At 46.5% G+C, this 16,321-nt stretch overlaps 1 protein-coding gene across 1 annotated transcript in view; it reads left to right on the top strand.

The window, feature by feature from the left end:
• LOC140398279 (eIF-2-alpha kinase GCN2-like) overlaps positions 1 to 16,321 on the top strand; it is a 257,905-nt gene that overhangs the window by 128,284 nt on the left and 113,300 nt on the right. Inside the window, 2 exon segments of the mRNA XM_072486762.1 lie at positions 5,938 to 6,060; positions 15,435 to 15,539. Coding sequence (XP_072342863.1) covers positions 5,938 to 6,060; positions 15,435 to 15,539 — 228 coding nt within the window.

The raw sequence follows: 16,321 nt of genomic DNA, 5'->3' as shown, positions 1-16,321 counted from the left end.
CACATATTTTCTGTAGTATTCAACCGGGAACCGGTACGGCCCCGGAGCCTTCCCTGCCTGCATGCTTCCCAGTCCCTTAATAACCTCATCCACCTCAATCGGCGCCCCCAGGCCTGCCACCTCCCGCTCCTCCACTTTCGGGAACCTCAATTGGTCCAGGAACTGCCGCATCCCCTCCTCTCCCCCTGGGGGTTGAGACCTATACAGTTCCTCATAAAAGGTCTTAAACACCTCATTTATCTTTCCTGGCCTTCGCACAGTGTCTCCCCTTTCATCCCTAATTCCTCCTATCTCCCTCGCTGCTGCCCTCTTTCGCAGTTGGTGCGCCAACAGGCGACTAGCCTTTTCCCCATATTCGTACCTCCTCCCCTGTGCCTTCCTCCACAGTACCTCCGCCTTTCTGGTGGTCAGAAGGTCAAACTCTGTCTGGAGTCGTCTCCTCTCCCTGTACAGCTCCTCCTCCGGGGTCTCTGCAAATTCCCTGTCCACCCTTAAAATTTCCCCCAGTAATCTATCCCTTTCCTTGGCCTCTGTTTTCCTTTTGTGGGCCCCAATAGAGATCAGCTCTCCTCTGCCCACCGCTTTTAGTGCTTCCCAGACCACTCCCACAGGGACCTCGCCGTCGTCATTGACCTCCAGGTATCTCTCAATACACCCCCTCACTCTTGCACACACTCCCTCATCCGCCATCAGTCCCACATCTAATCGCCAGAGTGTTCTCTGCTCCCTGTCCTCTCCTACTTCCAGGTCCACCCAATGTGGGGCATGATCCGAAACCGCTATGGCTGAGTATTCAGCTTCTTCCACCCTAGAGATCAACGACCTTCCTAAAACAAAAAAATCTATCCGGGAGTACACTTTATGGACATGGGAGAAGAAGGAATACTCCCTAGCCCTAGGTCTTAGAAATCGCCATGGATCCACTCCCCCCATTTGGTCCATAAATCCCTTAAGTACCTTGGCCGCTGCCGGCCTTCTTCCGGTCCTTGAGCTGGATCTATCTAGCCCCGGGTCCAGCACCGTATTGAAGTCCCCTCCTAAAATCAAATTTCCTGCCTCCAGGTCCGGTATACGCCCCAGCATCCGTCTCATGAATCCCGCATCGTCCCAATTTGGGGCATACACATTAACCAACACGACCTCCATTCCCTCCAGCCTACCACTCACCATTACATATCTACCTCCGCTATCTGCTACAATGTTCTTTGCTTCAAATGCTACCCGTTTCCCCACCAAAATGGCCACCCCTCTGTTCTTTGCGTCCAGTCCTGAGTGGAACACCTGTCCCACCCATCATTTCCTTAGCCTATCTTGGTCCGCCACCTTTAGGTGCGTCTCTTGGAGCATAGCCACGTCTGCCCTTAGTCCTTTCAAATGCGCGAGCGCTCGGGCCCTTTTTATCGGTCCATTCAGGCCTCTCACGTTCCACGTGATCAGCCTCACTAGGGGGCTACCTGCCCCCCTCCCGTGTCGACTAGCCATTACCTTCTCTAGGCCAGTCCCATATCCCGCCTCCGCGCTCCCGCTCGCTCCCCCAGCGTCGCACACCGTCCCCGACCACCCACTCTTTAGCCATTCCCTTTTGGATTTCCGCAGCAGCAACCCAGTTGTCGCCCCCCCCCCCCCGCTAGATCCCTATCTAGCTTGATTGCTCCCCCCATATCACTTCCGTAAGTCAGCTGACTTCAACTGACCCCGGCTACTCCTGCTCACTCCTCGACCCCCTCGGTGTGAGGGAACTCCCATCCGCCTTGCGCCTGTTTTCCCGCCTTATTCTTTCTGGTGCGGGAACATCCCTTTACCTGACCCGCCTCTTATGGCGCAGCTCCCTTTCCCCTCCCCCTCCCCATTCTCCGACTATGTCCCGTCTTTCCCCCCTCACTGGCGCCCACATTTCCCCAGTGTCTCCCCCCTTCCCTGTTTACTTCTCGATTAACTTTCACCATAACATTAATAAAACAATAACAATTCCCTGCAGCATCAGTCCCTCAGTTCCGGTCCAGTTTCTCTTCTTTAATAAAGGTCCATGCTTCCTCCGCCGTCTCAAAGTAATAGTGTCTCTCCTGATACGTGACCCATAGTCTTGCCGGCTGCAGCATCCCAAACTTCACCTTCTTTTTGTGCAAAACCTCTTTGGCTCGGTTGAAGCTCGCCCTCCTTCTCGCCACCTCCGCACTCCAATCCTGGTATATCTGTACCACCGCATTCTCCCATCTACTACTCCGCACCTTTTTAGCCCATCTCAGGACCTCTTCTCTGACCTTAAGGCGGTAGAATCGCACGATTATCACCCTCGATGGTTCTCCCGCTTTTGGTCTTCTCGCCGGGATCCGACCTGCCCACTCCACCTCCATGGGGCCCGCAGGGGCCTCAGCACCCATCAGCGAGCTCAGCATCTTACTTGCGTACGCTCCACAGTCCACTCCTTCCACACCCTCAGGGAGACCTAGTATCCTAAGGTTCTTCCTTCGCGCTCCATTTTCAAGGGCCTCGATCCTTTCAGCACACTTTTTATGAAGTGCCTCATGCGTCTGAGTCTGAACCGCCAGGCCCAGGACCTCATCCTCAATACCTGACACCTTCTGCTCCACCACGCGAAGCTCAGTCTCCTGGGTCTTTAAAGTCTCCTTAAGCCCCTCAATTGCCTGTAGCATCGGGGTCAGTACCTCCTTCTTCAGCAGGTCCACGCACCGTCTCACGACCTTGTCCTGCTCAGGCCCCCATGTCGCCTGCGATTTCTCCGCCGCCATTTTGTCTTCCACTCCCTCTGACCTTATGGTCGAAGATTCTTCAGGCCGCCGCCGCCGGTTTTTTCCACCGTCGTTCGGGGGGGACTCCCTTCCCACACACCCCACACCGGGTTGCTCGGCCGAAAAAATCCCCGTTGGGGCTCTTAAAAGAGCCCGAAGGTCTGTTGGAGCTGGAGCCGCCGAAACGTGCGGCTAGCTCATCCTCACCGCAACCGGAAGTCTCGTGCTGAGAAAATTGACAACAGCATTTATAGCACCAACATAAGTGATTACAGATAAGATGTGATTATTTCCCAAAGCAATCTGGGACATCCTGCAGATGTGATGAGCTACTTTATGGCCTCTTTCTTTCTCTCCGCCTACCTCTCTTTCTCTGTGTCTTTGTGTACGCAAACCAGATGAGCAATTGTGGCTACGTTGTAGGTCAGCTGAGGTGAAATAGTTCCTGCATCTGCCAGACATAACGGTTGTGAATTTCCTTGGGGTTGGAGTTCCCGATTGGCTACCACAATGCCATTCAAATGGTGGCTAGGTGGGAGAAGTCCTGAGGAGATTTTGGAAAATTTCTCCAACTATGGACGCAAAGATACAGTTCCCCAGAAGGATGAAAATATATAGTAACTTGACTACTCGAAACACCATGCAAGTAGACTTTGGTAGACATGAGTACGTGCTGCTTGACATCAAGTCAGGCAATTACATTGACAGAGGGGAAGGTCCTGAAAATCCTGGGTTTGAAGTGGAATGGTCAAGTGGCGGTACACTTAAAAAGAAAAGATAAAAATGAATAGATATTCATTCTCCAATCCTCATCCCTTTCAGTCTCCCTGTTTGTGACCTGTTAATGCAAGCAGGCAAAGACACCTTGATCTGGCCTTAGGGGGTCGGCAGAGTTGTAAGGGATTATGAGGGGGAGTAGGGAGCATCGGGTGTCACTAGATGCGGACGTCCTGTTACTGTACGTGTTGGACCCGCTGGAGAACATGGGGAGGATTATGGGCCTATTAGGGAAGCTCGGGGCGTTCTCAGGATACAAGTTGAACGTAGGGAAAAGTGAAGTGTTCTCGGCGAACGAGCTTGGTCGGAGAGTCAGCTTAGGGCGGTTACCATTTAAAGTAGCCCGAGATAACTTTAAATATCTGGGGATTTGGGTAACGGGTGAATGGGCGCTGCTGCATCAATGGAATTTAACAAAACCGGTGGAGGAGGTTAAGAATGATCTGAAGACGTGGGATACGCTGCATCTGATTCTGGCAGGGAGGGTCCAATTGGTGAAGATGAACGCCCTGCCAAGGTTTCTATTCCTGTTCCAGATGCTTACGATTTTTGTACCAAAGGCCTTTTTGAGGAAGCTGGATACGATTATCTCCGAGTTCGTGTGGGCAGGGATGGTGCCAAGAGGCAGAAGGGGGGTGACCTGCTGCATTATTATTGGGGGGGGGGGGGGCAGACGGTATGTATAGCAAGTGGAGAGAGGTGGGGCTGGTTACGGTGAGGGATCTGTACCTGGAGGAGAGGTTTACCAATATAGAGGAACTGAAGGAGAGGGTAGAGCTCCCGAGAAGAAGTGAGTTTACATACTTGCAAGTAAGGGACTTCACGCGGAAGGTTTGGAAAGAGTTACCGAAGTATGCCCTGCTGGAACGACTGCTGCTCCCGGACGTGGAAGGGGAGAGCAGGATTGGTGACATATATGGGTGGCTGGGAGAGCAGGTGGTGAAGATTAAGGAGAAGTGGGAGGGGAGTTAAACTGGGAGTTTGGGGTGAGGGCGCTACGCAGGTTAAACACGACTTCCTCGTGGGTGAGGATGAGCCTGATACAATTCAAGGTGGTGCACCGAGTGCATATGACTTGGGCAAGAATGAGTGGGTTCTTCCAGGGAGTGTCAGGCGAGTGCGAGAAGTGTTGGCGAGGACCAGCAAACCACGCACATATGTTCTGGGGCCGGCATTAACGAGGATTGTGGAGGAGGAGGTTGGGCCGGATCCTTTGGTGGTGATATTTGGGATATTGGAGAAGACGGAACTGATAGAGGGGAGGAAGGCTGATGTTGTGCCTTCGCCTCTCTGGTTGCCCGGCGAAGGATCTTGTTGGAATGGCGGTCGGCAACGCCACTGGGGATGGTGGCCTGGCTGGGTGACTTACACGACTTTCTCCGTCTGGAAAAGATCAAATATGAATTGAGGGGTTCAGAGGAGGGCTTTGAGGCAAGGTGAGGGCTATTGTGGCCATGTTTGAGGAGTTGTTCGTCACAGAGGGGAGGGTGAAAATGGGGAAAAAATTTGTACAAACTGTGTAACTGTGTGTTGGGGAATATGTTCCCCAAACTGTTATATTTTGTAACCGTTTGAATAAGTTTGGAATAAAATACATTTTTTAAAAATCAGCTTGATCAAATACGCTGCACCCTGGCTTCACCCACGCACAAATTACCCAAATCACAAGAATGTAGAAGCACGTGCTGAGATTGATCTTCATGCCAATTGTGTGACAAAGCCCATCTTGATCCCTTACTCAAAAGTCAACAAAAAATAAGAGTTAATATTTGTACTAAGTTTGAAAAATCCTTTATGCAAGCTACCCAATTTCAGAACTGGTAACCCACCATACCCAGAAAAATCAAGGCAACTCAGAAGTTCAATTAAATTCATGCAGGACGGAATGGTACTGATGTAGTCCTGTTTCTTATGGTTAAGAGTCCGCAATACAGTACTGTGCTTCAATGGTGGATTGGTTTGTAATTTTAATACATTTGAATTCAACTTTACATTTCTTATTATATCTCATCCATCATTTCCCTGTTACCTACTGAATCTTTTGTCTGTTTTGTTATCGCATAATTGTTAGATGTTTTCCTGTGTTTGACCTGATTACTTAGTGTGTATACAAATTTTGTCAGTGCAAGTTACACTGCAATTTATCCTTTGGGCTGCGAGCAATTTCTTGAATATCATTATTTGTAACCAAAAATCTTTGCACTTCAATGCTCTTTGCCAAATTGGCTGCAAGATCAATAACTGTAGTAATGAGACTCTGGCTTGTTTTTGAGTTGCAGCTGTGTGATTTTGTGGATGTAGTTCAATCAAATAAATGGTCACCCAGTGAGTTGAATCAGAGGTGCTGAATTTACAGGCACATTGCTACGTGACTTGCAAATGGTACATTTTATTTCCTTGGCTTTTTCAGATGGAATACTGTGAGAAAAGCACTTTACGGGACACAATTGACCAGGGACTATATAGAGATATTAACCGTCTCTGGAGGCTGTTCCGGGAAATCCTTGATGGACTAGCATATATCCATGAACAGGTTAGTTTTGCAGAATAGCTCTTTATGGGGGAATTTATGATAATCTTGTGGGAGTGACTTTTAGCCTGTGATAGCTATCAGAGAATGGCAACGTGGGCGGAAATTTGGAGAGAATCTGGAAACGTGATTTCCTCCGGAGAGATCACGTTTCCCAATTTTCCCTGCCCCTCGCCGGCGATGTCATTAGGTTCTTGCCCACAAAGTGCCGGAAGCTCATTTAAATACATTTAACTGCATTCTAATATTATTAACAGCCTCCCCACCCACTTGATCCTCCTTCACTTAACTTTCAATCTTTGCTGACGTGACGCAAAACCTCAGTGTTGATCGAGACAACCTTTAAAGACCTCTGTGGAGCCGGGTGCCAGCTCTATCAGGCCCCACCCTGCAAGGGTGATGGTGGAAACCCAATTCTTTTTTATTCCAGTTAAGGGGCAGCTTAGCGTGGAAAATTCACGTACCCTGAACATCGTTTTGGGTTGTGGGGGTGAGACCCATGTCGACACGGAGAATGTGCAAACTCCACATGGACAGTGACCCGAGGCCGGGATCGAACCCGGGTCCTCGGCGCCATGAGGAAAAAGTACTGGACACTGAGCTACTGTGCTGCCCAATGAGTGATGATGTAAATCACGCCCATGCATTTTAAAGAGGCTCTAAATCGGGAGCGAAAACTTGTCTGTGCAATTGGAGAGCTACACAGTTTTTAATCTGAGCCTGACACTTTGAAAATATATGGTAAGATTCCGCCCAATGTATCCAAACTTCCAAAAGACTTTTGGCAAAGTTCACATCACAGAGATCTAGCTCATAATAAGGTATTTCTCCTGGACTTCTGTAGAAGCCAGCTATTTTCTAACACACCTGATAGGTAAAATAGGTAAAAATAATAGGTAAAAGATAGCTATTTAGCATTAAGCCCCATGTCTATTATAACCCATTTTAAAACTCACTCATAACCTTAGATCATTTCAAAACACGTATTCAGCATAATTCATTTCAAAACATAGCTTCAACAGAACACAGAAACAGCATAATTCATTATAAGATTAAAACAGCATTCTTATTCAGCTAACAAATACATTTGCAAGATAATATGACACTAAGTAGTCCAAGGACAGGGCAGCTCCATGACAACAGCATAGCAATGGTACAGTAACCTAAAGGAGCCATTGTCCCAACAGTCAAGTCAGCAAGAATCCAGTTCAAGCCACTTGCGATAACGGCACCAAATCGCATTCCAGAACACACAAGAATTCATTTATGAAACATTTCAAGTTAATGTTGCACATTAAAGACAGACAACTAACCGTCAAATCAAACTTATTTGATTCCAAAGCAAACCAATTAGGATTACATAGGGGTGTAGCTAGATGGCTAAAGACAGATATGATTTAGTATAACCGTGATATGGCCAAATTTTATCTGGATCATTCTATATTCTTTGATCTAAGCTATTCGCTGTCTCTATCTTTCATACTTTCACTTTCTAACTCTAACTCTCGAAGTAAATGCAAGCTGTTTTGCTGTAAGCAAGAAAATCATTTCTGTATTATTTGAAAGGTATGTTGTCTACAAATTGCTTCTCTTTGAGTCCTTTTGCTAGTTGGACTTATTAGAGAATAAGATTTAAGTAATTCTCAATTGTAATCAACTAAAGTCAATAAAACTATTCTTATTTGCACCCGAGAAGTGTTAACTCAAATTTCTACTGAGTTTTAGTGTTTGCAAGTGCCACTAGATCCGCATGGTAGATCTCTACAACTCCCCCACAAATGGAAATATTTCTCTATATTTAGCCTAACAAGCCATTTGAGGCAAGTTTAACATAGCTTTTCTACTGTTCAGTTCTATCCAAAAAGGTATGAACCCCAGTACTGTTTTTGCCTTTTTGTGGCCATATTAATCTGCATCATTCAGTTTCAGGATTTGTGTAACTTCTTCCTTAGATCTCTTTGCTCCTCTGCTTCATTCAGACTCTTATTGTTCAAGCGGTATGTGACACGCCTATCCTTTTTACAAAAATACACCGCCACATACTTATATTAAAATTCATTTGTCGATTGGACATTCAGTCTGCAATTTTGTTAATGTCCTACTGTAATTTGTTGCATCTCAGGGTTCACTATGCCATCAAACTTGGTGTCATCTGCAACTTTAGAAATTATACTTCTGATTCGCAAATGTAAGTCATTGATGTAAGTCGTATTGCCTTAGCACTAATCTGTAAAACACCACCTCTCGCCTTTTGCCAGGTTGAGTAGCTATCTTTTTAAAAAACACATATTTTTATTCAACAAATTTTCAACATTTTCAAAATACAATCCCCAAACAGCCCCAAGCAACCCTCAAACAAACAAACAAGACATCTCCCACCTCCCCCCACTCAACAGTCAACGGTAACCAACTCCCGAAAATACATAATAAACAAACCCCAAAAATTGTAGAACCCCTCCTTCATCCCCCTCAGCTCAAACTTTACCCCTCTAGGGTCAAAAACACTAATAAATCCCCCCGCCACGCCGAGAGGTAGGGTGGAGAGGCTGACCTCCACCCCAACAAAACCCACCTTAGAGCGATCAACGAGGCGAAGGCTAAGACATCTGCCCCCAGGCCTGCCTGTAGTTCGAGCTGGTCCGATACACTGAATATGGGTTCTACGAGGTCGGACTTCACATCCACATGTAAGACCCCCGAAATTGTCCTGAATACCAACTCCAAAAAATTTCTAGTTTCGGACAGGACCAAAACATGTGAACATGATTTCCAGGAGCTCTTCCACATCACTCACAGGTAGCTTCCTCTCCCTCGAACAGCTGGCTCATCATTGATTTAGTGAGGTACGCCCTATACACTACCTTCAGCTATATCAGCCCCAACCTCGCACAAGAAGTCGAGGCATTCACCCTCCACAGCACCTCACACCACAGTCCCTCTTCTTATGCCATCCCCAGCTCCTCTTCCCATTTTGCCTTAATCCTCTCCATGGACACCCCATCCTCCTCCATCCTCCCGTAAATCGCCGAGATGACTCACTTCTCCAATTCCCCTCCTGACAACACCTCCTCCAACAACAAGGAGGCAGGCGCTACCGGGAAGATCGGGAATACCTTCCTTGCGAAGTCCTGCATCTGCATGTACCTAAACACTTCTCTCTGTGTCAACCCATATTTCTCTCCCAGCTCTTCTAGACTCGCGAATCATCCCCTAAGGAACAAATCCTTAATTTCACTGATAACCTCTTCGCCCAACCTCCAAATCTCGCATCTCCTTCCTGGCTCGAACCTATGATTCCCCCTAATCGGCTTCCCCCCTGACCGAGCCCTCAATTTAAAGTGCAATTTAAACTGTCTCCAAATCATCAATGTGGCCACCACCACCTGACTCCCTGAATACTTTCCTGGGGCCATTGGGTGCGGTGCTGTTGCCAGCGCCCACAATGCCAACCCCCTGCAAGAGCCCGTCTTCATCCTTACCCACAGAGCCCTCCCTCCTTGCACCATCCTCTCACCATCTCAGTATTTACCGCCCAATGTCACCGTCCGAATCCTGGACCCCCCCCCCCCCCCAACAAAATTAGTGATCAACTTATCAACCCCCTTGAAGAACGATTTGGATAGAAAGACTGCAGACACTGAAACAAGAAAAGGAACCGCGGCAACAAATTCATTTTGACAGCCTGCAACGACAAAGGGAGATTGTCCCCCCCACCCCCTCAAAAGCCACCAGCACCACCAAACTGGAAAATTAAACTTCCGGAGCCCTTCCCAGTCTCGAGCCACCTGCACTCGCAGATACTTAGTGAGACGTCGCCAAGTGGAATGGCAGCCCTCTCGCCCCCGCTTCCACTTCCAGTGGGGAGACCATGAAAACCTCACTTTTCCCTAGGTTTAACTTGTACCCCAAGAACTTCCCAAACCTCCATTATACTCCCACTGATACTGTCGGCTCCGAGATGTACAAGAGCAGGTCATCTGCATGGAGGGAACCTCTATGTACCTCGCCCCTCATCATCCCCTTCCTCAACCTCGAGCTCCTCAGAGCAATGGCCAAGGGCTCTGTAGGCATTGCAAACAGAAGGGGGACATGGGCACCCCTACCTCCTTCCCCGATGTAATGCAAAATACCCCAAATTTGAATTATTTGTGCATACACTTGGTCTTGGTTCCTTTTTTCCAAAATTTAGAGTACCCAATTCATTTTTTTCCAGTTAAGGGGCAATTTAGTGTGGCCAATCCACCTACCCTGCACATCTTTGGGTTGAGGGGGTGAAACCCACACAAAACACGGGGCGAATGTGCAAACTCCACATGGACAGTGACCCAGAGCCGGGATCGAACCTGGGACCTCAGCGCCGTGAGGCAGCAATGTTAACCACTGCGTCACCATGCTGCCCCTGCCCTTGGTTCCTTATATGGCAGCCCCACCCATGCCCCAAACATCCGCCGATCCCAAACCTCTCCAGTACCGCCATCAGATAACCCGATCGATACCTTCTCCGCATCCAGAGCCACCCCCACTTCAGTCTCCCTTCCCTCTGCTGGAGAGAGGACCACATTCAGCAACCTCTCACATTCAAAAACAACTGCCTTCCCTTAACTAACCCGGTCTGATCCTCCCTGATCACCTTCAGCAGACACCCCTCCAGCCTTAACACCTTTGACAAATGTTTGGCTCTACATTCAGCAGAGAAATGGGTCTATATGACCCACACTCCATCGGGTCCTTGTCTTTCTTTAGCAAAAACAAATGGAAGCCTGTCCCATCGTTTGTGGCAAGATACCTTTGTCCATCGTGTCTTCGAACATGCCCACCATTAGCAGAGCCAGCTTGTCTTTAAATTCCTTATATAATTCGGCTGGGAACATGTCGGCCCCACCGCCTTGCCTTCCTGCATCGTCCCAATTGCCTCCTTCACCAGCTCCTCCAAGCCCACACTATCCTCCTCTCCCAACCTCGGGTACTCCAACCCATCCAAGAACTCCCTCATCACCCGTTCGTCCCCTGGTGGCTCCGACCTATATAGGTCTCTATCAAATTCTTCAAATACTTCATTAATTTACTCCGGAGCCACCACCAACTTCCCCACTTTATTCCGTATCCGAACTATCTCACTCTCCGTTGCCACCCTCTGGAGTTGGCCAGCCAGCATGCATCCTGCCTTCTCCCCATACTGATATACCGCCCCCTTCGCCTTTCTCAGCTGACGTACCGCTTTCCCTATGGACAGTTGATCGAACCTCACTTGTAACTCCTCACAGGGGTTAGTTTAGCGCAGTGGGCTAAGGCAGCTGGCTTGTAATGCAGAACAAGAACAGCAGCAGCAGGTTCAATTCCCGTTCCAGCCTCCCCGAACAGGTGGCGACTAGGGGCTTTTCACAGTAACTTCATTGAAGCCTACTTGTGACAATAAGCGATTATTATTATTATTCCTCTTAACTCTGAGACCCGGGTCTGTCCCTCAGCATACTCCCCATTTACCTCCAAAATCTCCTCTATCAGTCTTTGGCCCTTCCCTCTCCGCCCTATCTACCTTAGCCTTAAACAAAATCACACCCCCTCCCCCTTTACCACCGCCTTCAGCGCCTCCCAGGCCACCGATTGCGAGACCTCTCCCATACAATTAAACACCACATACTCCTCGATCACCTTCCCAATCTTCTCACAGAAGCTCTGGCCCGCTAATATCCCCACATCCATTCTCCACCCGTCCTCTGAGCTACCCTATTTTCCAATACCACATCCATCCAGTGCGGGGCATGATCCAAAATCACAATTACTGAGTAGACCTCTGAATCCCAGCCAATAGCACCTTTTCCACCACAAGGAAGTCAATTCTTGAGTACACCTTGTGTATCGGGGAGAAAAATGAATACTCCTGTACCTCTGCATGTAGGAATCTCCATGGATCTACTTCTCCTAGCTCCCCCCATAAGCCTAGCCAACAGCCTTTCAAATTCTTTGGACATCACCTCGATCAGAGATTCCACCGTGAGGGGAGTGGCACCACATTGTGCTCCTTCCCCCGTCATCTTTTTTCCCGCCTGAGACGTCGACTCACTTGACGACGGATTTTCGTTCGCCCCTTCTTTCCACCTTCTTCTTCTGGGCCTTTGACATCGTACCCCTATCTAATATCTTCCTACACCGACTTATCCAAAAATTGTCCCTGGGATTGGGCATTAAAGTTCAAGAAACCAGAACCTCGAGCAGGAGCTTCCCAACGTGCGACCTCCACCTACATGTTGTCACCGGTAGTCGTTGAGTCGCTACCCTCACTAACAGTTTTTCTGATTTGTAGCTTACTATCCATTTTGTTATTTAAGCCCTAATTACACAGGCCCTGATTGTACCATGTGGTATTCCAATTATATTGCCTCCATAACTTCGCCCGTGTCTGCTCTTTATTATTTTAAAGAGTTCCATAAGTTTGGACAAGCATGATGTTGCCTTTTAAAATTTGACTATGGTCCTTTTCTTTATTTTTCTTTTTTTATAAATTTAGAGTACCCAATTCTTTTTTTCCAATGAAAGATTGTGGGGGTGAAATCCATGCAATCTTTGGGTTGTGGGGTGAAATCCATGCAAACACGGGGCGAATGTGCAAACTCCACACGGACAGTGACCCAGAGCCGGGATCGAACCTGGGACCTCGGCGCCATGAGACAGCAATGCGAATCAGTGCGCCACCGTGCTGCCCCTACTATGGTCCTTTTCTAATTTATAATTTATCTATTAATGTCTCTGCTATCCCTTTCCTAATTTATTTTAATATGTGTGAATGCAGTCCAAGGAACCATAAGTTTTGACCCCTCTGGTTAGTTTATCAAATATATTCTCCTTTTCTATCTTAAACATCATCTTCTTTGATCACTTTTTCTTTTTCAACTTTAGTAGACATCACAGTATGTACTTAGACAAAGTAATTATTCAATATTTTTGCCATTTCGATGATATTACCTATAAAGTGTACCTTGTGGTCCTGACCATATCCTGATATTTCTTTTGTTTGTATCAGTAGAAAACATCATTCCTTATATTCCTATTTGTGTTTCTTATATTCCTCAATTTTGTAGTTCATCTTTGCTTTCCTAATTTAAAAGATATTCTTCTCCTAACCTCTTATTCCTTTTTGTCATCATCCTTATCTCCTTTTCCTTAACCTTATTTATCGTATGCCGTATGCTTTTTTTTTCATGTATGGAACGATCTGTCTGGATTTACGCAGAACAATACTTTTCACTGTACCTCGGTACACGTGACAATGAATCTAAATCCAAAATTCAGGATTATGTTGTAGAAAAGAGTGAAATTGGAGGAGTGCAGAGATTTCAGAGGATTGTCGGACTGGAGATGGGCATGACGATAGGGAGAGGGATGAGGTCAAGGAGGGAATTGAAAACAAGCGTAAGAATTTTAAAATCAAAGCATTGTCCAGTTACCTTTCTAGGTTAGCGAGCGCAGTGTGTTGAATGGAATTTAATGTATTAGAATATGGGCCACAGGATTTTGGATGAATTTCAGTTTACAGTGGGTCCATAATGAGAAGCTGGCCAGGAGAACACTAATAGTTCTGATGAAAGATCATGGGCCTGCAATATTAAATCTGTTTATCTCCACTAATGCCGCCTGACCTGCTAAGTTTATCCAGCATTTTTTTTTTTTTTTTTTTCAAATTTCCAGTATCTGCAATATTTTTCTTTGAAGATTGTAATGAATCGGTCTAGAGATAACAAAGCATGATTGTCGATCTCAGAAGAAGATGAGCAGGGACAGGACGGCGATGGGCAATGCTATCGAGCTGGTGATAGTGAGGATACAGAGTTGTTGGCCATCCATTGATCTAATAGAATGCCATGGTTGTGGATGAGCACTTCAGACCGGGGAGAGATGGGTGTGGATTTGGGAGGTGACAGCATGTTTGAGGACTTTGAAGAGGAAAAGGAGGTTGTGGATGGAATGGTAGATTGCAAGGACAAAGAATTTACAGATTTTCTTGAGGGGGTGATAATGACTGATTCGAAAGGAAGAGGGACGATATTTGAGGACATTAATATTACCTAACATGACGGCTAGAAAGGTAAATGGATGGTTAACATTTTGGTGGGAATAGGGTTGAGTAGTTGAGCTTGGGGAGAAAGTCTGACTTGGTGGGCTAGGGGAAGGAAAGGAGGTGGGAGAGGCAGCTGAATGGATTGGATCAATCCTGGTGAAATAGCTTGTGCTGGAGGTGAGGGTGGAGGGGATAGGGAAGAAAGATTGAAGAAAAATAGTTTGTAACGAAGAAATGCCGAGGGTCTCTTTCCATTCCAGGATGATCCTGGAATCGTGAGCAGGATGAGGAGAGCTGGGTCCTGTGGTGCGACCAGCCAGATTTGGTGAAGCTAGTCCACCATCAATGTTTCAAGCTTGCATTCCATGGACTAAGGGCGTGAAGATGGGGGTGGTCGTGTGGAGAATGACCGGGGTGAGAGAGGGTAATCGTTTTAAAAGGGAAACATGAAATTTCAAAAGTTAAATATTTAAACATTTTCAGTGAGAAAGGATGGAAGCAGAAACGCAAGAGAAAATGCTGGGAAATCTCAGCAGGTCTGGCAGCATCTGTTGGGAGAGAAAAGAGCTAACGTTTCGAGTCTGATGACTCTTTGTCAAAGCTAACAGACCGAGAAAGTGGAAAATATTTATACTGTGGAGCAAGAATGAAAGATGAGTCATAGCCACAGAAACCCAGGGAAACCGGGTGCTAATGGCCACAGAAACCAAGGGGAAAGAGTGCGAATGGCAGTCCCCAGAGAGAACAAAAGATGTGAAAGGCCAAACAGCAGGGAAACTAACATCAGAGGATGAACTGTAGATGTGGGGGGAGGGGAATTAAATATATATTAAGAAAGAAAGAAATGGTAAAAGACAGTTAAAATGAAATAGGATGAAAACAAATGGGTCGAGGTGGGGTAGAGCTGATCATCTGAAGTTGTTGAATTTGATGTTGCCTAACCGGATTAGATGTGCCTAACCGGAAGATGAGATGTTGTTCCTCCAGTTTGCGTTGAGCTTCACTGGAACATTGCAGCAGGCCAAGAACAGACATGTGGGCATGGGAGCAGGGTCTTTTATTAAAATGGCAAGCACCAGGAAGATCAGGGTCCTGAATACCGAAGATGCTCATCAAAGCGATCACCCAGACTGCGTTTTGTCTTTCCGATATAGAGGAGATCACATTGGGAGCAGCGAATGCAGTAGACCTGGAAGCAGACTTGCTTTGCCTGAATCCAGTTTGATTCTTGACTGGATTATGAGGAATCACCAATTCCAGTTTTACTGATGAATCACCGAGCTCACCCTGTCCTGGCTCAACTGTTCTCTTGTTATTTCAGGGTATGATTCACAGGGATTTGAAACCTGTTAATATATTTTTGGATTCCAATGATCACGTGAAGATAGGAGATTTCGGCTTAGCCACAGATCACCTCTCTAATGTGGTGAGTGATTTGAAAAGGAATTAAACTTAATGTGCCTCACATGAATAGCTTATGAAGGCAGCGCTTTCTGTTTATGATATGTTGTGTGGTACAGTTATTTCTGTGTTTGGGAATGAATACGTGTTTGCCCTAAATGCTTTTTGGGGGAGGGAGGGGAGGTTGTGGTTCATTTTAATTTTTTAAATATTAACATCCAGGACATCGAGTAGACTGATGTTTTAAAATTACTTTGTAATCCTTTGCCACCCTCTTAGCAGTTACTGTCATCCATCTGGTATAATTAAGTTGGGTTTCAATGTCTTTGATTCGTTAGATTGTGAAGTACTTCATCTATTGGGTGGAATCTGTCTCACTCTCTAGAGAAAGAAGCATTGCCTCTTGGCTCTAGGAGCTGGAGGATCAGTCGAGGCCTGCCAGCTGAGAGGTCTTTCATCGATTTCAGATAAGTGGACACCATGAACATTGAGTTCAAGGAAATTGCTGTTAGCCAAATGGGCTTGCCCATTTCCGACTGATCCAGTCCATGTTAGCAGTCTTTTCAAAAGCCTTCTCTTGAACCTTTCTCTCCAGAAGCTTTAAATATCTGCTCTGGATGCTTATGCTGTCCATTCCAATGTTTTTCTCAGGAACTTTATTGCTCATCTTTAATGTTTTTGGGTAAAACGTTCTGACCAACTTCTCTTCTTCCTCCTGACTTTCTGATTTTTAAAAAACTTGAATTTCTAGAATATGAACTGCCTTCACTAGCTTACAGGAAAATAGAAAAGACAGCCTAAACTTGG

The sequence above is a fragment of the Scyliorhinus torazame genome, chromosome 2 (genome assembly GCF_047496885.1).
Source record: "Scyliorhinus torazame isolate Kashiwa2021f chromosome 2, sScyTor2.1, whole genome shotgun sequence".
In the NCBI taxonomy this organism is placed as follows: domain Eukaryota; kingdom Metazoa; phylum Chordata; class Chondrichthyes; order Carcharhiniformes; family Scyliorhinidae; genus Scyliorhinus; species Scyliorhinus torazame.
This window is presented reverse-complemented; position numbering and strand designations above follow the sequence as displayed.